At 37.6% G+C, this 23,067-nt stretch overlaps 1 protein-coding gene across 1 annotated transcript in view; it reads left to right on the top strand.

Moving 5' to 3' along the window:
- The window catches only part of LOC105541029 (centrosomal protein of 70 kDa), a 35,609-nt gene that overhangs the window by 9,406 nt on the left and 3,136 nt on the right, over window positions 1–23,067 (top strand). Inside the window, exons 5-12 of the mRNA XM_011981864.1 lie at window positions 2,032–2,106; window positions 11,674–11,779; window positions 14,760–14,930; window positions 16,412–16,471; window positions 19,335–19,481; window positions 19,652–19,820; window positions 20,301–20,415; window positions 22,423–22,502. Of these exons, the coding sequence (XP_011837254.1) occupies window positions 2,032–2,106; window positions 11,674–11,779; window positions 14,760–14,930; window positions 16,412–16,471; window positions 19,335–19,481; window positions 19,652–19,820; window positions 20,301–20,415; window positions 22,423–22,502 (923 nt within the window). The remainder of the gene's footprint in view (window positions 1–2,031; window positions 2,107–11,673; window positions 11,780–14,759; window positions 14,931–16,411; window positions 16,472–19,334; window positions 19,482–19,651; window positions 19,821–20,300; window positions 20,416–22,422; window positions 22,503–23,067) is intronic.

The raw sequence follows: 23,067 nt of genomic DNA, 5'->3' as shown, positions 1-23,067 counted from the left end.
AAAAAAAAAAAATAGCTTTAATGAGTTACAATTGGTGTACAGTACACTGCATATATGTAAAGTACACAATTTATTGAATTATGTGTATACACCTGCGAAACAGTTATAATCCAGATAATCACCTTGGAGGCTAGGTGCAGTGGCTCATGCCTATAATACCAGCACTTTGGGAAGCCCAGGTAGGAGGATTGTTTGAGGCCAGGAGTTCAAGACCATCCTGAGCAACACGTGAGACCTCGTCTCTAGAAAAAAATGTAAAAAATTAGCCAGGCATGGTAGTGTACTCCTGCAGTCCCAGCTATTAAGGAAGCTGAGGTGAGAAGATCGCTTGAGCCCCGGAGGGAGGTCAAGGCTGCAGTAAGCTGTGTTCATACCACTACACTCCAACCTGGGCAACAGAGACCCTGTCTCTTAAAAACAAAAACAAAACAAAAACCCTAAAAGTTATCTCTTGCCTGTTTTGTAATCCCTGCTGCCTCTCTTTGCCTTTGCCTCAGGTAACCACTGGTTTGCTTTTAGTCATTATGCATTAGTTTATATTTCCTAGACTTCATATAAGTGGAGCTATACAATATTTACTTTTTTTTGTCTATTGTCTTTCACTCAGCATGATTATTATCTTAAATTTTTATTTTAATTGCTAATTGACAAATTACAGCTGTATATATTTATGAGGCACAAAGTGATGTTACGATTCATGAATACAATGCAGAATAATTAAATCAAGCTAATTAACATATCCATCATCTAATACCTTTTGTGGTTGAAAACGTTTGAAATTTACTCTTAGTGATTTTGAAATGTACAATACATTAATATTTACTATATTAGATTCAGTCTTATACCAGCAGAGTTCTCATTCTCAAATTATACTGGAATGCCTTGTTGTTCTTATTCCTGTGCTGTGGGATGAGAAGAAAAGTAAAATTTATAATGGCACACAACAGAAAGTTATATCCAGCATAGCTACAAAAGGATGACACTCTCTATGTTGACAGTAATAAAGAATGAACATTTTTGAGTCTTGTTTTCATTCAACAAGTATTTGAATACCTATTGTAAGTTAGACATTGTCCCAAACTCTGGGATGAAGAAGAGACCAAAACAAATTTCCTGTTCTCAATAAGCTTATACTTTAATGGCTGGGCACGGTGGCTCCCACCTGTAATCCCAGCACTTAAGAAGGCCGAGGCAGGCCTCCTGAGGTCAGGAGTTTGAGACCAGCCTGGCCAACTTGGTGAAACCCTGTGTCTACCAAAAAAATACAAAAATTAGCCAGGGGTGGTGGTGCACATCTGTAGTCCCAGCTATTCAAGAGGTCAAGGTGGGAGAATAGCTTGAACCTGGGAGGCGGAGGTTGCAGTGAACTGAACTCGTGCCACTGCACTCCAGCCTAGGCGACAGTGTGAGACCCTGTTTCAAAAGAAAGAAACAACAACAACAACAAAAAACTTACACCTTAATGGAGAGAGGGACCTGATACCTAGCATAAGTCATTTATATAAAATGTGAAAACCTTGAACACAATAATATGTAAATTTATGATTAAATAGTAAAAATTTTAAAACATACATGGGAATAATGAACAGTGAATTAAGGATAGTGGTTATCTATGGTATGGGAAGGAGAAGAATGACATTAATGAGGGACATGTGGAATTTTAAGTATATGAATAAAGTTTAAGATTTGAATCATAATCTGTTAATATTCAAATTTGATAAAGCTAGGTGGTGTATACACCAGGATTTGTTATAATGTTCTCTGTTTTTGTCTGTATACCTGAAATATTTCACTATAAAAACAAGTAATAGATTAGCAGCAAAAAATAACTAAAAGGCTTTGAATAAGGGATAACAGAGAAGAAGAAATCTAAATGGCTGGTAAACACCAAATTAGCAATCATGAAATATTTTCAGAAGTTTAATAAGTATATTTGTGACAAGTAACAAAGTATTGTATGTCGTTTATTTAAGTACCTTTATGGTTTTATTCAGTAAATTGAATTAATTTATCATTATTTATTTTCCACAGGCCCACACAGCATGAATTAAGACTTTATAAACAGCAGGTGAAGAAGCTGGAAAAAGCCCTTAAGAAAAGTGTCAAGTAATTATATTTTTACCAAAATTACTGCTTTTATTAGGATTTTTTATTTTATTTATTTATTTATTGAGATGGAGTCTTGCTCTGTCGCCCAGGCTGGAGTGCAGTGGCGCAATCTGGGCTCACTGCAAGCTCCACCTGCCAGGTTCACACCATTCTCCTACCTCAGCCTCCCGAGTAGCTGGGACTACAGGAGCCTGCCACCACCCCTGGCTAATTTTTTTTTTGTGTGTGTATTTTAAGTAGAGACGGGGTTTCACCATGTTAGCCAGGATGGTCTCGATCTCCTGACCTCGTGATTCGCCTGCCTCGGCCTCCCAAAGTGCTGGGATTACAGGCGTGAGCCACTGTGCTCGGCCTTATTTTATTTATTTTTATTACATGTCAGCTTATGCTACCTCCTAGTGGCTTTGACTTGGACCTACCAGGCTGATGACATTAAAAGGGGGTATTTCTGGTTTCACAGTTTAAGAGCAATTTTTACTATGCCGGATTTGGCTATATATTTATCTTAAGTGAGAACAAAAAAAGGTAGTTGCCTGAAGTAATAAAGGACAAAGATTTTAAATAGAAAATTGTCTTCGGAAGTAATGGAAGAATTGCAAGAGAATCAATGAAATTAGAAGTGACAAGCCTCCAATTTTTGTTGTTGGTAGTTATGATCTGAATGTTTTAAAGTGAGCCTTATCACACTTTAAAAGTACCAGAAGGAATGCAGTGAGCCATTTATATCTACTGCTTGTACCCTTCCTGACTTTGGAAAGCAAGTGCTCAGTGTTTCAAAGAGTTGATCTCAAACAGTGATTGTGTTTTCTGAAGATTATGTATGTGTACTCTTTGATTCAAGGGAATGGGATTTGAAAAAGTAGTTTGGGGAGTGTTGGGATGAAATATTTTGAAAGCTATGAGTTAATATATGCATTAAATGTATTAAGTCAATTGTATTAGCATATATGATTCAGTTCAGTGACAGCTGTGTTTCCTCCTTCCTGTGGCAACACATAACACAGTGACAGGCAAGTATCATGAGTAACGAGTAATTACATACTGGGTTAAAATAATAGGGGCCAGGTGCAGTGGCTCACACCTGTAATCCCAGCACTTTGGGAGACTGAGGCAGGAGGACTGCTTGAGTCCAGGAGTTTAAGACCAGCCTGGGCAATGTAGTGAGTCCTTGTCTCTACAAAGAATTTAAAAATTAGCCAGGTGTGGTGGTGCTTACCTGTAGCCCCAGTTACTGAGGAGGCTGAGGTGGGAGGATTGCTTGAGCTCAGGAGGTCAAGGCTGTAGTGAGCTGTGATCACACCACTGTACTCCAGCCTGGGCAACAGAGCAAGACCCTGTCCCTCCACCCCTCCTCTCCCCCAAAACAAGGTAATAGAGGAGGAAAACTAAAAAAGAAAAGTGGCAGGTTCAGAAAGGATGCATGCATATTCAATGAATAATTACTCCCTTCCTACTATTCCTTGATATTTGGTGTACTTCCAATTCTTCTTACATCTGTTTGGCATTCTAGGCACTGGTTGCAGTGGTAAGCAAAATAGAAAAGGCCCCCGACCTCATAGAGATTACATGCAGGGAGAAAGATAATGAAAAAATAAATAAGACAATTTCAATATACTATAAGTACTAAACGTACACTACTGGGTGAGTAGCCATTATATGAGTTTGGAGAAGAGATGGTAGTGACATGGTCAAAGGTGGCAGTAGTGGAGGTGATGAGAAGTATTTGGAATTGGAGAATGGAGGTAGAACCAATAGGACTTCATGATGAGTTGAATATAGGGAGTTGTGGGGAAAAAGGAAGAATCAGAAGTCTCCCAAGTTTTAACCTTGAATAACAAGGTGGTTGTCAGTGCCATTAATGAGATAGGAGATTGAGAGAGAAACAACTGGGAGGAGGAGGATGTAGGGAAGTAAAAAGAGAAGGAAACCTGTTGACTCTAAAGCAAGTGTATAAGATACACACACACACGTACACACATGCATGCACTTATGCATACATAGAGATACATAGTCTTCATTATTCATAGATTCCATATTTATGAATTTGCCTACCTGCTAAAATTTATTTATAATCACAAAATCCGTACGGCACCTGCAGTCATTCATGGACATGTACAGGGCGGAAAATAATTTGGGTCACCCAACACACATATGTTTAGTTTTCAAACAAGATGATGCCCTGCCCTGTTGTTTGAGCTGTCACACTGTAAACAAATGTCCTTTTCTCCTATCTATTTAGTGATACCTTTTTTTTTTTTTTTCATTTCTATGCTTTTTGTTGGTGATTTCTTTAAGATGGCCCCTGAGTTAGTGCTGAAGTGCTGTTTGGTGTTCTTATCCACAAGAAGGCTATAATATGCCTTGTGGAAAAAATATACCTATTAGATAAGCTTTATCAGGTATGACTTATAGAGTACTGTTGTCCATGGGTTCAATGTTAATGAATCAACTATATATATATTTTAAAGGTATCTTTAAATAGAAACATACATACAACAAGGTTATATATTGATTATTTAAGGAAAATGTGACCAGACTTGCAGGAACCTGACCCTGTATTTCCCCTAGGAGCAAGTGGTTCAATATTTGCTAATTCAGCATTCATGGTGATTTTATAGAACATAACTACCATGAATAATGAGAATTGACTGCATATAGATATATATTGTTGTTGTTGTTTATTTGAGCTCTGGTCTTTAGAGTGACTTTTATTATCGTCCTTTAAAATTATGATTCAGACCCAATTTCTGCTACATTTTTCCTCTAAATTTTGAAGAAATGATGTGTTTTTGTTTTTAAATCTCTTTTTAAAGTTTAAAACTTTGGTAGTATCTAGACATGGAAACAAATTTGGGAGTGTTATATAATTTAGCCAAGTTATACAGGTTACTCGTATATGGAAGAACTTGAATAGAAATCAGATCCTTATCCAATCATTCTGACTCCAAAACTTATACTCTTAGATACCATACAGTTAGAAGTAAACAGAACACTCAATGAAACAAAAATTTTTAAGGTAAAACTTACAAAATTTTTACTTTGCAAGGTAAAACTTAAAAAACAGAAAATATTTTTAAAACTTAAGAAATTTAAAATTAAAGAAACTTAAAAAACTTAAAAAAATTTACTTTTCAAGGTAAAACTTAAAAAATTTTTATTTCTGTAGTGCCAGAGGTAGCATATTTTTTCAGAGTACTACTGATGCTGGGGAAATAATTAAAACTAAACTCTCCTGTCCATCCAGTGAATTCTCTTTACAAATGTAGGAAAAAAAAAAGAAACAGTTTTATTACTGAATTCAATCAGATTCAATCAGATTGTGACGCACATTACAGGCAATCTGTTAGAGATATTGCAAGGACAGAAAGAAATGTCACCTTTTTGTATAGCCAGGCAGATACAATCCATTATATACATGTTAATTATCTGTATTAAAGGAAAAATAAAAACTTCTATTGTTTTTTGATAAGTAAGAGGTTACAACTTGAGGCCAGGAGCCTAGACAAAATTCCAACAGAGTCAGGGAAACAAGGTACCATCTTCCGAGATGTTCACATTTCAAAGAAATGATTCCAAAGCCCCCAAGAAAGACATTGCTGAAATTCAAAACTGGCAAGAGCCTTATTTAGCTCCTATTAAGATTTATGTACATCTTAAAGAGAGTAAAGGATTTATAGTTACAGATTTTCCAAAGGAAATGCTACAAGAAATGGAAGAGGGTATAGTCTCTTTTCTTTTTGGAACCAAAGAAAATTGAGTTAGTTTGTGGTTTTTTTTAGATTTGTAGTTAACAAACTTTCAATGTCAAATAAGGCTATTAACAATTTAATGTGGGAGAACATGGACTCTTCTTGAGTTATTATTACAAACAGGCTGATTATAAAATTACCTTGTTAGGAAGTGATTAAATAAGTCTGCCTCTGTAAGATAAACAAAGGTACTACACTAATTTCATTTAATTTTTTTTTTTTTTTTTTTTTGAGACGGAGTCTCGCTCTGCTGCCCAGGCTGGAGTGCAGTGGCCGAATCTCAGCTCACTGCAAGCTCCGTCTCCTGGGTTTACGCCATTCTCCTGCCTCAGCCTCCCGAGTAGCTGGGACTACAGGCGCCCGCCACCTCGCCCGGCTAGTTTTTTGTATTTTTAGTAGAGACGGGGTTTCACCGTGTTAGCCGGGATGGTCTCGATCTCCTGACCTCGTGATCCGCCCGTCTCGGCCTCCCAAAGTGCTGGGATTACAGGCTTGAGCCACCGTGCCCGGCCCTCATTTAATTTTTCAATAGTATTTATGTTTTGCTAGGGGAAAAACAAAATCTTACAGCCACTCTGTGTTGAGCTGACAGTCCTTGAAGTGGTTAGGCCAATGAGCCAAAGTGAAATTAACAGTCAAACTGTTAACTTACTGCTATAGGATAAACAAGAGGCCAAAATGAAAAGGGCTGACTCCTCGATGTTGCATTTTTCCTTATTGGAATAGCACCAGGCGCGAGGAACAGTCTGACATACACCCAGATGGGGGGAACCATCTCACTGCCTAGGAGCCCTGCACAAAAGATTCCTACTGTTTTAAGGTGTAGGGAGAAGAAAGGCTAGGAGTGGAAAAGTACTGAGTCAGAGTGGAGAAAAGTATTTTAATTAAGGCTTCTCCACCAATGAGAAGATCTTGGATAGAGGTACTTGACACATGACTCAGTCTAAGCTCCAAGAGGCCCCTAATGGAGGTGCCTAGGGTAGGAATGCAGAAATGCTTGTGGCAAGGCACTAGAATAACAGTAGTAGTAGTATAGCTTTCAGGAAGGAAAGGAGGTGGTGTGTCCTTGACTGCAACTGTCTCCAGAGATTGCAGTGCACAGGCTGTGCATCATGTCTGGTGTGGAGAGGACAGCTTTCCCCGCAAGAGATCTTCTAGGCAAAGCCTTTGTAATTACCTATGTCTGTGCCTGAAATATAACACATTGGATTTTAGCCAGGAGCTGGACTTTTCAACTAGAGAAACACTTGCCTTCAGAGTTTGGCACTGGTGCTGGGTTGAAGTGAACCACCCCTCTTTTCATCACTAACTGTCTTAGGAAGTCCTAAGATAGTAGGGTAAAAGACTCGGCGAACAATATAGCTTTGAAAAGCTCACACTGATGCACCTATGTGTTTTGCATTAATGTAGTTAAATTAGTGGAATTTTTAAAAACAAAATTGGCAGTCCTTTTTTTAACTTGTTCCTCATCTCCAGCATGGATCTTATTCCACTGTGATATCACGGAAAAGCTCTAACAGAACACAGTTAAAAGCTGTAAAGTTTCTGCACATGGAAAGTTATCTTATGGAGATGGCTATACAAAATAGATAACACAGCATATTTTAAGTTGGAGGTACAGTTTTCTGTTTTCTCAGTGTCCACAAAAAAACATAGTTGCTGCTGCTGAATACATGGAGTAAGAGTCTGCAAAGCATGCAGAGTACCCCTTAGCCACTCCTAGGGGATTTTTATTATCTTTCAGGCCCTTCCTGACTGCTCTGGATACTGTAGAACAACTCTACCATATTTCTGAGTACAGCCCAGGCAGCTACAACACAGGTTTCTAAAATGACAATTAAGTCATACAGATAGAAAATGAGGAAATCATCAGCAATATAACATGGAAGTTATATCGTACATGTATCATTTTTCCTAGACTCAAGGCACTATAATAACAGCAGTAATAGTTATAGCCTTCAGGAAGGGCGCAAGCTTTGCTAGTACATAGACAAGTGCCCTTTTAGCTCTCGTTTAAGAAAATTTAGAATGAGCCAACAGTACCCTGGGCTCCTTCCCTGACCCCCAGCATTAGACAGACTATAGGCTGGAAGCAAGTTGCACTTCCTCCCTTGCCCATTTTAACCTCAGCTTCTTTGGCCCAGGGCTCCACTTCAGTCTTCTTGTCTTGGCATGGGTAAGCCAACATTTCTTCTTTGTTGTCTGTGCATTTTTAATATATCCTGAGGCAACCTCCAGACATGCTTGATCTGTCCAACTTAACTCCTGAGGCACCAATTATTGTTTTTATTCTCCAGTTCTAAAGCTACATCAGTTGTAAGTAGTTTGGTTTCTAATACTGTTTTCTCCTGAGCCCTGTTAATTAATTAATTGCATGATTTTGCAGAATGTGAAGTTTTTCAGTAGTACTGTTAATGGCAGATATTTTCTGTGAGACTAGGTGAAACAGTTTCCTGAGTCCCCAGCTTTTACTAATCATTGTCTTATATAAACTTAGAAAAACAATGGGACTAAATGAGTTAATACATGTACAGTGCTTAGAATTCCTGCATAGAGAAGGCTCTCAGTACCTACTAGTTACCATCATTAGACTCCCAGTAAATTTTAGTTACTGTAATTATTAAGCGAGGATGTATCTCTTTATTCATCTGGTTAATAGAATCACATTTCATTTCCCAGAGCAACTAATCAGTACATGCAATTATATATTTAGATTATTGCACTGACAGCAAAAATGTTGTATATCTACAGTGTAACATTTATTAATCAGATTTGCAAACAATTCATTGATAAGTTGAACATTTTCACCTAAGTGAAAGGAACTAACATTTAAATTCAGATATATCAGTTTACTTCTAGTCCTTCTAGAGGCCACATCAGCTTTTCTGTGTCCTTTTTTGTTCTGGATAATATGCTCTTGGCACTGCCTTTAGGCAAAACTGAAGAATGTGAATGTAGTAAATAGATAGGAAGTCATTTATAATTTGGCTTGGGCCAAATATATATATACTCACTAGAAATAGCAGAGAATAGCAATTGAGTGAATATAAGGGGAATATATGTGACTGGAGTGGGTAATTGTAGGGAAGTAGTAGAATCAAGTAAGAAAGGAGTCAGGAGAAATACTGTGTTAGGACTGACCGGGCGCGGTGGTAATCCCAGCATTTTGGGAGGCTGAGGCGGGTGGGTCACCTGAGGTCAGGAGATTGAGACCAGCCTGGGTAACATGGTGAAACCCCCTCTCTACTAAAAACAAACAAACAAACAAATATACAAAAATTAGCTGGGTATGGTGACGCATGCCTGTAGTCGCAGCTACACTTTGGGAGGCTGAGGCAGAAGAATCGCTTAAACCTAGGAGGCAGGGGTTGCAGTGAGGTGAGGTCATGCCACTGCATGACCCAGTTAGCTTGGGTGACAGAGTGAGACTCCATCTCCAAAAAAAAGAACGAAATACTCTGTTAGGACTAACAGCATGGAGAGTTTTGAACGCTAGCCCAAGGAAATTAGATTTAGCACATAAAGGAATGGGAAATCATTGATTGTTTTTCAACAGGAAAATGACATGATGGAGTTTTACTATTCTGTTTTTACAAACAGCAGGCAGAGCGCATCATTAATGAGTCATAGGAGTCAGTTTAGTGGGTTGAAGTCCCAGCAGGAAACTGATGGCATACTCAAATTGAAGAGGGGTAATTTGAAGGACTATTAAGAGACTACAGTAGTCCCCCCTTATCAATGGGGGATATGTTCCAGGACCCCCAGTAGATACCTGAGACCTCAGAACCAAACCCAATCACCATCAATTGGAACATATTTATGTCTATGTATTCCACCCACAAATTTAATGCTTTTTCCATCTTTTTTTTTTTTTTTTTCCTTGAGATGGAGTCTCGCCCTGTTGCCCAGGCTAGAGTGCAATGGCATGATCTCAGCTCACTGCAACCTCTGCCTCCTCCCGGGTTCAAACAATTCTCCTGCCTCAGCCTCCCGAGTAGCTGGGATTACAGGCACACACCACTATGCTTGGTTTTTTGTTTTTTGTTTTTTGTGTTTTTTTTAATAGAAACGATGTTTTACCATGTTGGCCAGGCTGGTCTCCAACTCCTGACCTCGTGATCCTCCCGCCTCGGCCTCCCAAAGTGCTGCGATTATAGGCGTGAGCCACCGTGCCCAGCCACTTTTTCCATCTTAACTAAGCATGTATCACACACACTGTGGCTGTAACTTTTGCAGTTTGAGGTCCAACAGCAAAACTAGCCCGGATTTCTTATTCCTTCTTCACAATTTCACAGGTAGAAGATTCATTCATACTGTATATCTTAGCAACCTCAGCATACAATTTTTTTCTTAAGTGGAGAACTTTCACCTTTTCACTTAAAGGATGCACTTTATGATTTCTCTTTGGCATGTCCAAATTGCCAGCATTGCTGCTGTTGCATTTTGGGGCCATTATTAAGTTAAATAAGGGTTGTTACTTGAACATAAGCACTGTGATACCCAACAGTTGATCTGATAACCAAGATGGCTACTAAGTGACTAATTGGTAGGTAGTGTATACAGTTACAGCATGGATAAGTTGGACAAAGGGATGAATCACATCCTAGGTAGGATGGAGTGGCACAGTATGAGATTTCATCACACTACTCAGAGTAGTGCGCATTAAAAAATAATAATAAATTTTAAAACTTATTTCTGGAATTTCCCTTTTAGTATTTTTGGACCCTGGTTTACCTTGCGTAACTAAAACCATGGAAAGTGAAACTACGGATCAGCATGTACTACGGTACTGTTTTCAAAGGCATGAGGAGGGAGGAGAAAGATTATTACAAGCTGTCTTCTAGATATTTGGAGAAGGACAAGTGTTTGCTACTAGGTGGATACACTTATACATAGTTGTATTTCTGGGTAAAGAGACTCTCCTTTCCCCCAGCATTCTAGCAGCCACCTGGAATAATGGTCTCTTGGATCTCCATGCCCTCTTGACTGGCCCAGGCATCGCCGTTGTCTGTTCTTTGCTGTTAGTAGAATACAAAGAGAGAGGGACCAAACGTCTAGCTGTTCCTGCTACAGTACCCAAACCAGTGGCCCTTCCCACGCTTCCTGCTCCCTTTATCTATAGTCTGTAAGCTTGGAGCACCTTGGATGGAAGTCGCTTCCATCCTTTGTTGTATTTCTCTCTTGTGCTGTCTTTTGTGGGTGTTGGGGGCTGGTTAGAACTTTCTTCTTCCATCTGATCTCTTCTGTCTTCAGAGATTCCTTCAGATTTGCTATTTATTGAGAGAGCCTTCTTGTTTTCCAGTGACAATATGATTTAAAATTTTTTAAACTCTGGTTGGGCTCAGTGGCTCACGCCTGTAATCCCAACACTTTGGGAGGCGGAGACGGGCAGATCACGAGGTCGGGAGATCGAGACCATCCTGGTTATCATGGGGAAACCCTGTCTCTACTAAAAACACAAAAAATTAGCCGGGCATGGTGGCGGGCTCCTGTAGTCCCAGCTACTCGGGAGGCTGAGGCAGAAGAATGGTGTAAACCCGGGAGGCGGAGATTGCAGTGAGCCAAGATCGCGCCACTGCACTCCAGCCTGGGTGACAGAGCGAGACTCCGTCGCAAAAAAAAATTTTTTTTAACTCTATATAGGCATATATATATATGTTTATAAATATACATACATATATGTGTGCACACATACATATAAGTGAACTGATATAAGGCTGTTGGGAGGGTGACTGGATCATTTACTTAGTTTATCATCTTGGTCCAGTGTCTAGGAAATAATTTTGCATTATCTTGATTTTTTTCTCCCTTTTAGATTACAGGAGCTTATTAGTCCTAAGAAGGCTGAGGACACAGAGAAAAAAGATGAGCCCAGCAAATATAATCAGCAACAGGCCCTAATTGACCAGAGATACTTTCAGGTATTGAATTGATTTTTCATGACAAAAAGACTGATGTTCGTCATGAATCTTGGTTATCAGTTGCAGTGTAATAAATTATCAGTTGGTAAGGAATACTTGCACCTCATATTTATGTGTACTTATTCTGTTTTGTCTTTCTGTGATATAACTAACTGTTTGACTAAAAACATTGTAGACTTCATCTTACTACTTAAAGGAGACTCTGGGCCTAGTTGAAAGCAGGTTAGTAAAGAGCTTTAAGATTTTTTAAAGATTTTATAATCCTTTTCCTTCCTTCCCCCTGTAAGCCATTTTCCCTCTTCTTGTTTCTTTTGTTGCTATTATTATTATATAAGTAAATCTATTTTCTTAGGGTCCTTGTATGGCTTTTGTTTTTGTGTAGAGACCTTAGTTCATCTGAAATTAATTTTCTATATGGTGTGATATAGGGAATCTCACCTTCCTAGTTTTACAGATCATTTATTGAATAGCTGAGCAGTTAAACCTGGTAGTTTAGTGACTGAACTGGACTTTCACTCATATTTTATTGGGTACACATAAGATTTTTAAATTTTAGATTATTCATTTTTTTAAAAATTAAGATATTTTATTTTTTCTAGGCTGCTATTTCTAATTTCTCTTAAAAAGTCAGAAGATCTGGCAACAAATTCCTGCATGGTTATTATCACAGCAGAATTAGGCCTTTCCCTTGTCAGATATGAGCATGTGTTCTGTAGTTAGCCAGTTGCTATTCATCCTTACTTCACTCATTTATACTCGTACCTGGATTCTCTGGGTGTCTGTGTTTGCAGTCTCTAATACGCTACTTTTTTCTCTACTTTATTGAAATAACATTTTATCATAGATCATATTCCTTTATATGCACAGATTTGTTTTTAGATTCTCTAGTCTGTTGCATTTCTCAACTGTTTCCATATATTAATTTCTATAGTTATAAGTTTTAATAGCCCTTGAGGCAAGTATCCTGTCATTTAAAAAAAATTTTATTGGCTATATTTTTAGCACATTTATTCTTCTGGATGAACAGTTTTCAAATTAAAAACTAAATCCCATTGAGATGAACTAAAACTGAATTGACTTTATGGATTAATATTTGGAGAAATGACACCTTAACCTTTTTGAATCATCACATTCAGAGAAATATGTACTTTCATCAGGGTCATCTTTTATAGTCTTCAATAAAGTGTTGTGTATTTTTTAATTTAGCTCTTGCATATTTCTTGTTAGGAAATACCTTGCTATTTCCTAGGTATTTTATAACTTTTATTGCTATTGTAAATGGGAACCAAGCACCTTTCTGAAAACTGTTTTGTTTTAGACTTTCTTGTACCAGTATGTAACTGGATTTCATTTTGTTTCTGAGACTCAATTTGAGAGACTTTGTCCTTTAAAGGGGGAATTCAGGCCGGGTATGGTGGCTCACGCCTGTAATCTTAACACTTTGGGTGACCGAGGCAGGAGGATTGCTAGAGGCCAGGAGTCTGAGATCAGCCTGGGCAATATAGTGAGACCACATCTCTAGAAAAAAAAATTAATTAGTTGGGCATGGTGGCGTGCACCTGTAGTCCTAGCACTTGAGAGGCTGACATGGGAGGATCACTTGAGCCCAGGAATTCAACGCTGCAGTGAGCTCTGTTCGCACCACTGCACTCCATCTTAGGCCACAGAGTGAGACTCTGTCAAATAAATAAATAAAACATATATACATACATCAATCTGAAGTGAAATATTGAATTACACTAATTTGGACTTAAAAAGCTTCTAAATAAACATCTGAAGTAATATAATAAACATATTAAGTCATATTACCAGGAGGCCTATTAGTTATATCTTGAAGTATGACCAGGGACGAAGATTCAGGAGCAAAATGCTATCTTTATATTGTGAAACTTTTTATTAAATAGGCTGAACTTGATGGTGGTAATAGGAAATGGCTTTATTCTTCTCTCTTTAAACATGCTTTTTGGGGTCTCCCTTTTTATCCTTGGATGATATCTAAGGTAGAACTCATCACTTATGGGGAGAGGGTTATAGTCAAATAGTATACTATCTTAATATATTAAGATATTTAAAATTCAATCCAGGCATCAATGATATTATTTTTGGAGACAGGGTCTTGCTCTGTTGCCCAGGCTGGAATGCATTATCATAGCTCACTGCAGCCTTGAATTCCTGGGCTCAAGTGATCTTCCTGCCTCAACCTGGGATTATAGGCATGAGCCACCCTACTCAGCCTGGGGATTACTGTTAATTTCCTTAAATAGTCTGATAACGGTCTTGTGGGTTTGTAGGAGAATATGCCTACTTTTAAAAGATGCACGCTTTATTATTTCAGGGTGCAGAGTTTCTTCAAATGGTTCACCTAAAAATATAGATAGTGAGCAAATATGGCACAATACTAACAATTGTTGAACCTAGGTAGTGATTATATGGGTGTTTGTATTAGTTAATTTTGTTTCAACTTTACTGTGGCATAGGATGCCCAATATTTGGTTAAACATTATTCTGGATGTGTCTGGGAAGATGCTTCTGGATGAGATTGACATCTGAATCAGTAGACTTAGTGAAGCAAACTGCCCTTCCTAATGGGGTAGGCCTCATCCAATCATTTGAAGGCCTGAGTAGAACAAAAGGCTGAATAAGAGGGAACTCCTCCCCGCTGACTGCTTTCAAGATGGGACACTATTTTTTTCCTGCCTTCAGACTCAAACTGAAACATTAGCACTTGCAGGGGTCTCAGTCTGCCTGTGTTTGGACTGCAAATATCCATTAGCTTTTCTGGGTCTTCACTTACTCACTGCAAATCTTGAGACTTGTCAGTCTTCATAATTGCATGAACCAATTCCTTGTGATAATTCTTTGTATATTTAATGAAATGCATGTATATAATATATATAGACATAAAGCACTCCTTTAAAATATATAACTTTGTAGGCATAGGATAAATATTTTGACTAAATACACTATGTTTTTTTTAAAGGTGCTGTGTAGCATCAATTCAATTATCCACAATCCAAGAGCTCCAGTAATAATTTATAAACAGAGCAAAGGGGGAGCCCAAAATTTTAATAAAGATCTTATTCAAGATTGTGGATTTGAGCATCTTGTTCCTATAATAGAAATGTGGGCAGATCAACTGACATCCTTAAAGGTAAGGGGTTGACTATTCTTTATATGCTTTGAACATCTATTGGACTCTATGTGCTTTATTTATAGGACTTAATTTAGGGCTAAAAATTAAATAGGGTTTAATTTTTTTGTTTGTTAACTGTAAAGCTAAAAAAACTTATCTAAAACTGAAATCTTCCTACTTACATATCTATTTTACATACTGTTTTGATGTTGTCATTACTGTAAGCTTTACTTCCTCTAAGGCTCTACCAAACAAGAAATTTTTGGGTTAATTTCCTTATTGAAAATCTATAGTGGATCCACTTTGTACTTCTAGGCTTTTCCCTGTTCTACCTTCATCTGCCTCCTTTTGGTATGTCCATGCTACGATTTTCCTGGCCCTTATTCCTCTTCAGATATAATGTCTTATCCTTCATTTCGTTATAATTGGGGATATTTTCTCTCTCTTCACACTTTATTTTCTGTCTCTCAGAACTGAGCTTGTCTCCATTTCTGCTTATTCTCTAGAACAGATAGTAAGCTAGCAGCCAACCCTACCCTTCCCTATCCTATCTATTCATGGAAGACTACATTTTATTTACTTTATAGAGTTATTGCGTATTGCATGGTTTCAGGTTTTTTCAGTTTTAACTAGTTTGCTGAAAGGTAAATAGTTGAAATCAGTAGTATTTAACTTCTTTGCCCTTTAAACTTTAGATTTCTTAGTAACTAATATAATACATAGCATACGCCTGTTAATGAAAATGTGATTCAATAATAGTGTTTGCAACAGAAGTCTTATTACATGAAGTACAAGTGATGCAGAAGATATCTGTTAAGAATGTATAAGCTCCCTGAAGACAGTGTTTTTATTTGTTCTGATATGTCCCCAAGATCCTCCTGATGAACGAGTGCTCAATTAATATTTGTTAAAGGAATGAAGCAGAATAATATATCCCAAGACAACAAAATTGGGGGTGGTGATGTTAATTTTTTTTAAATTTCTACTTGCCTTTTTATATAGGGCTCAGACAGAGCTACATAATACACAAACATTTTGATTGAGTGACAGTGCTGGATTAATATACTTACTTTATAGGCTGGAGTTCCTCCAGTCTGTATCTCAGAAGAGTGTAAAATAATTAGTAATCATGTAAATCATGGTATTTCCTCAATCACTGCCTGTCAGAGGGTTCTCCCAGTAGGAGGGAACAGTGCTGACTCCACCTTTCTCCTCAGAAGGGAAGGACTAGAAAAAGCCCTAACCTTCCTAGAAGAAAAGACTAGAAGAGGAAGAAGACAAAGGGAAGAATCACATTAATGGATAATTATTGATCATTTATCATGCTAAGCCATTATGGGATGAACACAAGATTCACACTAATTAGAGAGACAAAATATACTTAAAAATATGAAACAAAATGTAATCATTTATGATATCATTAAAAGAAATGAGTGACATAAAAATAGATTACCTGTGATGAAGTTCTGAGTGAATGATGCAGATAACTTGTGCTCTAGAGTCTGGAGGAGAAAGAGAACACTCTGATTACAGCCCCCAAGAAAGGCTTTGCCGTGGTAGTGAGTTCTTGCTATTGTATAGTTTTCTGAGTAGGAGGAGGCAAGGAATTCACTTTGTAATTAGAATATTCTGAGGACACCCAAGAGGAAATTATTAAGAATTAGTTACTTCTGCCGTTGGAGTAACTCATGGGTTTTGAGCAGTGCTTCAGATATTAATACTACAGTTTCAGGGTCCGAATTAAGAAACTGCATGAGATTCTCTGAGGCCTCATATTAAAGGTTATTTGATATGTAACAACCTCTAAGTTTGGGACAACCATCTTCCCTTATTAGTTTTTTCGCTCAGTTTAATTTGGCTTTAAAGAGTAGGATAGGTTTGAGGAATGAGTGGATAAGCAAAATGTGGTATATACATATATTGCAATATTATTCAGCCATTAAAAGAAAAGAAATTCTGACCCATGCAACATGGGTGAACATTAGGAGGACATTATGCTAAGTGAAATAAGTCACAAGAAGATTCCACTTGTATAATTCCACTTATATGAGATACTTAGTGAAAATCATAGAGACAAAGTAGAGTGGTGATTGCTAGAGGGAGGAGGGAAATGGGAAGTTATTGTTTAATGGGTATAAAGTTTCAGTGTTACAAGATGAAAAGAGTTATGGAGATGGATGGTGGTGTTGGTTGCACAACACTATGAACATATTTAATAACACTGAACTTACATTTAAAAATGGTTAAGATGGTAAATTTTATGTGTATTTTACTAGTTTTAAAAATTGGAAGAAAAGAAGGCTGGGAAAGACATGGAGCCAGCCGCCTCCATCCTTGTGTCTTTTCCCTCCTGCCTTTCCAAGAAAGGTGAACTACAGATGTTGTAGCTTTCCCCAACCCAGTACACTCTTGAATACTTTCGCTTTCCTATTCTCTAGTGCTTCAGAGGCCAGACATACACGGTAGGCTGGCCCATGGTAGTACTTCTACATCTCCACAACTGGGCAATGTAAAGAACCTAGGAGACTCTTATATTTTTCAGAGCTTACTTGATAGACTGTGCTACAACCATCCTGTCACTGCTTAGGAGACCAGAACATCTTTTCTTCTTAGCTTTGTAATACTCTTTTATTCTGAAGCAAAAATGTATTAGATTGGGTGTGCTTTTTACCATAGATTACTTTATAAATGTGCCTTGTTGCTGGAGCATTGGTTAATAAAGATATCATTATGCTGTTATTTGCTGACTTTTTTTTTTTTCAAATTCTAGTGGCACTGATGGTAAAACATTCATTTGACATGAAATTTATTGCTATGAATTACTATAATAGTAACTACCTTCCTACCAATTGAAAGGTTAAAGATACCAATATGTGAAGTCTGAGCCTTAAGTGGAGAATGCCAAGTGAAGTACTAAAATAAGTTAGAAAAAGAAGGAACGTCTTGTACTTCTTTCTGTTCTCTAGAGCTATGCTATCTAGTATGGTAGCCTCTAGCTGCATGTGGTTATTGATCACTTGAAAGGTGGCTAGTCCTGATTGAGATGCGTTATAAGTGTAAAATATACACTGGATTTAAAAGACTTTGTATGGAAAAAAGTAAAATATTGCTTTTATATTGAAATGATAATATTTTGGATATATTGGGTTAAATAAAATATACTATTACAGTTAATATCACATGTTTCTTTTCACTTTCCATACTATGGCCCTAGACAACTTAAAATTCCTGTGGCTCACATTACATTTCTTTTGAACAGCATTGTTCTGAAGGACCAAGCACTGTGCCATACACATATGGATTGAGTATCCCTTATCCACAATGCTTGGGCCTAGAAGTGTTTTAAGAATTTTTTCAGATTTTGGAGTATTTGCAGAATATATGCCATTTGAGCATCCCTGATCCAAAAATCCGAAATTCAAAACGCTCCAATGAGCATTTCTTTTGAGTGTCATGTTGTTGCTCAAAGTTTCAGATTTTAGAGCATTTCAGATTTTTAGATTAGGGATTCTCAACCTGTAGTAGATGTTCAGTAAATATTTGTCAGTTGATCAGTTTAGAGCTCTAAACTTTCAGTAGCCTTGCCCATTGTGCACAGTTTAAAATCAATTAGGGCACCACAACTAGGCCAAGAAAACTGAGTATTATAATGTAGAATAAATTTGGGGAACCTTTCACATTGAAAACTTGCCTGGAGATACATGTTATAACATGAATAAATCTCAAAAACATTATGCTAAGTGAGAGAAGCCATTCATCAAAGACTACTTATTGTATAATTCCATTTATGCAAAATGCCCAGAATAGGCAAATCCTTAGAAATATAATATAGTTTAGAGATCAACCCTGGGAACTGCAGGGAAGGGAAAATGGGGAAGGAGGGACTGTGACTGGGTCTGAGATTTCTTTTTGGAGTAATGGATATGTTCTGAAATTAGATAGTGCTGATGTTGGTACATGTGTGAAAATATTAAAACTACTGAATTGTATACTTAATGAGGGTAAATTTTATGGTATATGAATTACATCTCAATAAAGCTGTTATATAACATACTCAAAACCACAATACAAAGGCAAGTTTATTCTTTGTGTATCAATAATTCAAAATAATGAAATAATATGGAACAATAATAAGTAACATAAAATTACTTAGAGCACCCAGATTCAGAATAATCAGTGTATAATGTTTTCTGTAAAGCCTGTGTTTACCTGGAGAAACCTAATTTTAACTGACTTGTTCTAAATCGGTAATAGTGTTTTTATTAAACAATACTGATGGTTATATATATATAATTTAACCTGTGTAATTGTTTTATTAATTTTATAAAACATATATAAAACTTATAATTTTGTTATGTTCTATTATGTTACTATTGAAATTATTTAAATCAATAATACCATATAGTTTCTTTTGTTATAAAGGATTTGTATAAGTCCTTGAAAACACTATCTGCAGAACTGGTACCTTGGCATAATTTGAAGAAGCAGGATGAAAATGAAGGTATCAAAGTTGAAGATTTGTTGTTTATAGTAGATACTATGTTGGAAGAAGTTGAAAATAAGGAAAAGGTAATACTTACATAAATGGTCACATTCTAATGTTCTCTTATCTCAAAAATTGATAATTTGATGTGGATATTAATATTTGTTCTACTAGAGTTCTGTTTGTCTTTTAAAAGTTTTTATTTGGGATTATTTTAAGATATGAACTCTTTATTTTTTACCTCTCTTTTGGACAGGACAGCAATATGCCAAACTTTCAAACTTTGCAAGCTATTGTCTCTCACTTCCAAAAGTTATTTGATGTGCCTTCTTTAAATGGAGTCTATCCTCGAATGAATGAAGTTTATACTAGGCTTGGAGAAATGAACAATGCTGTGAGAAACCTCCAAGAACTCTTAGAATTAGGTGATGACCTAGTTTGTCATTTTTGGCCCCCATTTAAGAATTTTTAGTAAATTAACAAAAAGTAGATAATTTTTTTTTTTTTTTTTGATACGGGGTTTCACTCTTTTTGCCCAGGCTGAAGTGCAATGGCACAATCTTGGCTCACCGCAACCTCCGCCTCCCGGGTTCAAGCGATTCTCCTGCCTCAGCCTCCCGAGTAGCTAGGATTACAGGCACGCGCCACCATGTCTGGCTAATTTTGTATTTTTAGTAGAAACAGGGTTTCTCCATGTTGGTCAGGCTGGTCTTGAACTCCCGACCTCAGGTGATCCACCTGCCTCAGCCTCGCAAAGTGCTGGGATTACAGGCGTGAGCCACCGCACCTGGCCGATAAAAAAATTTTTAAGTGAAAAAAATTGAGGATAACTGAAGCATAAAATGTTTGATGTATGTAATTTTGAAAATTCTCTGTTAAAATATCCTTTTATTTCTCTTTTGCAGATAGTTCATCTTCATTGTGTGTGCTGGTAAGCACTGTTGGAAAACTCTGTAGGCTGATTAATGAAGATGTGAATGAGCAGATTATGCAGGTATTAGGACCTGAAGACCTCCAGAGGTATTTGTTTTAAAAGTTTACAAAGTATCATCCAGAATGGCCGGGCGTGGTGGCACACGCCTGTAGTCCCAGCGACTTGGGAGGCTGATGTGGGAGGATCACTTGAGCCCAGGAGTTTAAGTCCAGTCTGAGCAATGCAGTGAGACCCTGTCTCTAAACAATAAAAATAAAAATAAATATTATCCAGAATTCATGGAGGGGTGAAATTAAAGACTTTTAAAACTTATTTACCTTCCCTGTTTGGAATAGCATCTTTTCTGTGTGTATGTGACTATAGGCACACACCACCACGCCCAGCTAATTTGTGTGTGTGTGTGCGTATGTGTGTGTGTGTGTGTGTGTGTGTGTATAGAGAGAGAGAGACACGGTTGCACCATGTTGCCCAGACCAGTCTCAAACTCCTGGGCTCAAGTGATCCACCTGCCTTGGCCTCCCAAAGTGCTGGGATTACAGGTGTGAGCTACCGTGCCCAGCCTTGGAATAGCATCTTTTAAGTAACTTGACAATCTAAGATAATCTCAAACCCTTAGGGATGGAGGAAATGCCAAGTATTTTCAAGATAAAAATAGATTGTAAAGCCTATAAAGAAGGTCAGGAACTCTTCAGCATAAGCCTGTTCTCATGGAATATTATATATGGAGAAATTCAAACTTTGTTAGCAACATCATGTAAGTTCTGATCGTATCAATAAGTCCTATTTTTAGGACACTACCATAGACCACTGAATAATCATTAATAGCATATTTATTTGATTAGAAGATAAATGCTAAGGATTTTTTTAAAAGACTAGGCATCTCTAACATAAAACCTGGTATTTTTAGAAAATTATCAAAACATTGTAGCTATAGTTAAAGCAACTTTCCCCACACCTGACCCCCAGTTTTATATTACAGCATATGTGAAGGGAAACACACAATGTATACCACATAAACCACATTTTGCAAGTTTTCCTAGAAGAACCCTTACATAATCTGACAGTTGGTGCTTTTAAAAGGAACATATATCTTATTACTGGCCTATTTCCTCCGTCCCACAGTGTTACTGACTACTGAATATTTTTTTTTTTTTTTGAGACAGAGTCGCACTCTGTTGCCCAGGCTGGAGTGCAGTGGCTCAGTCTCAGCTCACTGCAACCTCTGCCTCCCAGGTTCAAGCAATTCTCATGCCTCAGCCTCCCAAGTGGCTGGGGTTACAGGCACGCGCCACCACGCCCAGCTAATTTTTGTATTTTAGTAGACATGGGGTTTCACCATGTTGGCCAGGCTGGTCTTGAACTCCTGACCTCAAGTGATCCTCCTGCTTTGGCCTCCAAAGTGTTGGGATTGCAGGCATGAGCCACCATGCCCGGCCTGATATTTTTCCTTAATGTTTAATAGGATACTGGGTATAAAAGCCAATTATTTTTAGAAAATGCTGTAAAAGCATGGTCTGTCTAAGAAGCCTTGAGCTTAATGGAAAGTTTGCCATGTTAAGAATGTTATATATTGGCCGGGTGCAGTGGCTCACGCCTGTAATCCCAGCACTTTGGGAGGCCAAGGTGGGCAGATCACAGGTCAGGAGATCAAAACCATCCTGGCTAAACACGGTGAAACCCTGTCTCTACTAAAAATACAAAAATTAGCCGGGCGTGGTAGCGGGCACCTATAGTCCCAGCTACTTGGGAGGCTGAGGCAGGAGAATGGCGTGAACCCAGGAGGTGGAGCTTGCAGTGAGCCGAGATCGCGCCACCGCACTCCAGCCTGGGCGACACAGTGAGACTCCGTCTCAAAAAAAAAAAAAAAAAGTTATATATGAATTTAACAAATTTTACATTGATATTTAAATGCTTTTTAAAGAAAAGCCATATTAGATTAACAAAAAGCTCAGAAAGGAAGGACTGTAGTAAATGATCATTGAGTTTATATTTAAATTAGCAGCATAGTTTCTATTTTGAAAATGTTCTGTTTGCAATCAGATGCAAGAACTCTAAGTTAGAAATTAGGTTTAAATTGTGCATTTTTTAAACAGCATTATCTACAAATTGGAAGAACACGAGGAATTTTTCCCAGCATTTCAGGCATTTACTAATGATCTACTTGAAATCTTAGGTAAGATTTCTGGCGGTGATGGTTAAATTTTGAGTCTTAAAATGTCAGTGCATTTAAGAAAAGGGTGTTCCTTAGTCACTGGATTAGTATTTTTATCTAGTGGTTGGAAGCCATTAACAGTTCTGGAAACACATTCCTTACAAGCAGTTAGAGTTTGTTGGGATTAGTCCATAGAACAGAAACACAGACCCTTAACAGTGATAGGAACTGCCTTTGTTGGAGGACCTTATCATGAGAGATGGCATCACTCTGGCCATGCCTAGTTTAACCCTGGCTCTGTCATTGTCTAATGAGAAATATTCATTGGATTTATGATCTTAGAAGATCCTTCCTTCCTCTTTTTTTTTTCTTAAGATACCACCTGTCTACAAAATGTTTTAAATATACAAATAACATTTCCTCTCTGGTGATACGAAGTAACATAAAGTCATAAATATCTATGGAAAGGAAAAGATGAAACATTACACTCATACCGAGGGTCAGATTGAGGGCTTCATTAGTAGTAGTGTCTCCTAAAAGGAAAAAAATTGCTTAGGACTCATAAGGCAAAATAGAGACCTTATCT

The sequence above is a fragment of the Mandrillus leucophaeus genome, unplaced genomic scaffold (genome assembly GCF_000951045.1).
Source record: "Mandrillus leucophaeus isolate KB7577 unplaced genomic scaffold, Mleu.le_1.0 Scaffold1050, whole genome shotgun sequence".
NCBI lineage: Eukaryota > Metazoa > Chordata > Mammalia > Primates > Cercopithecidae > Mandrillus > Mandrillus leucophaeus.
Note: the sequence above shows the minus strand (reverse complement) of the source record. Positions and strands in the feature narration are given on the sequence as shown.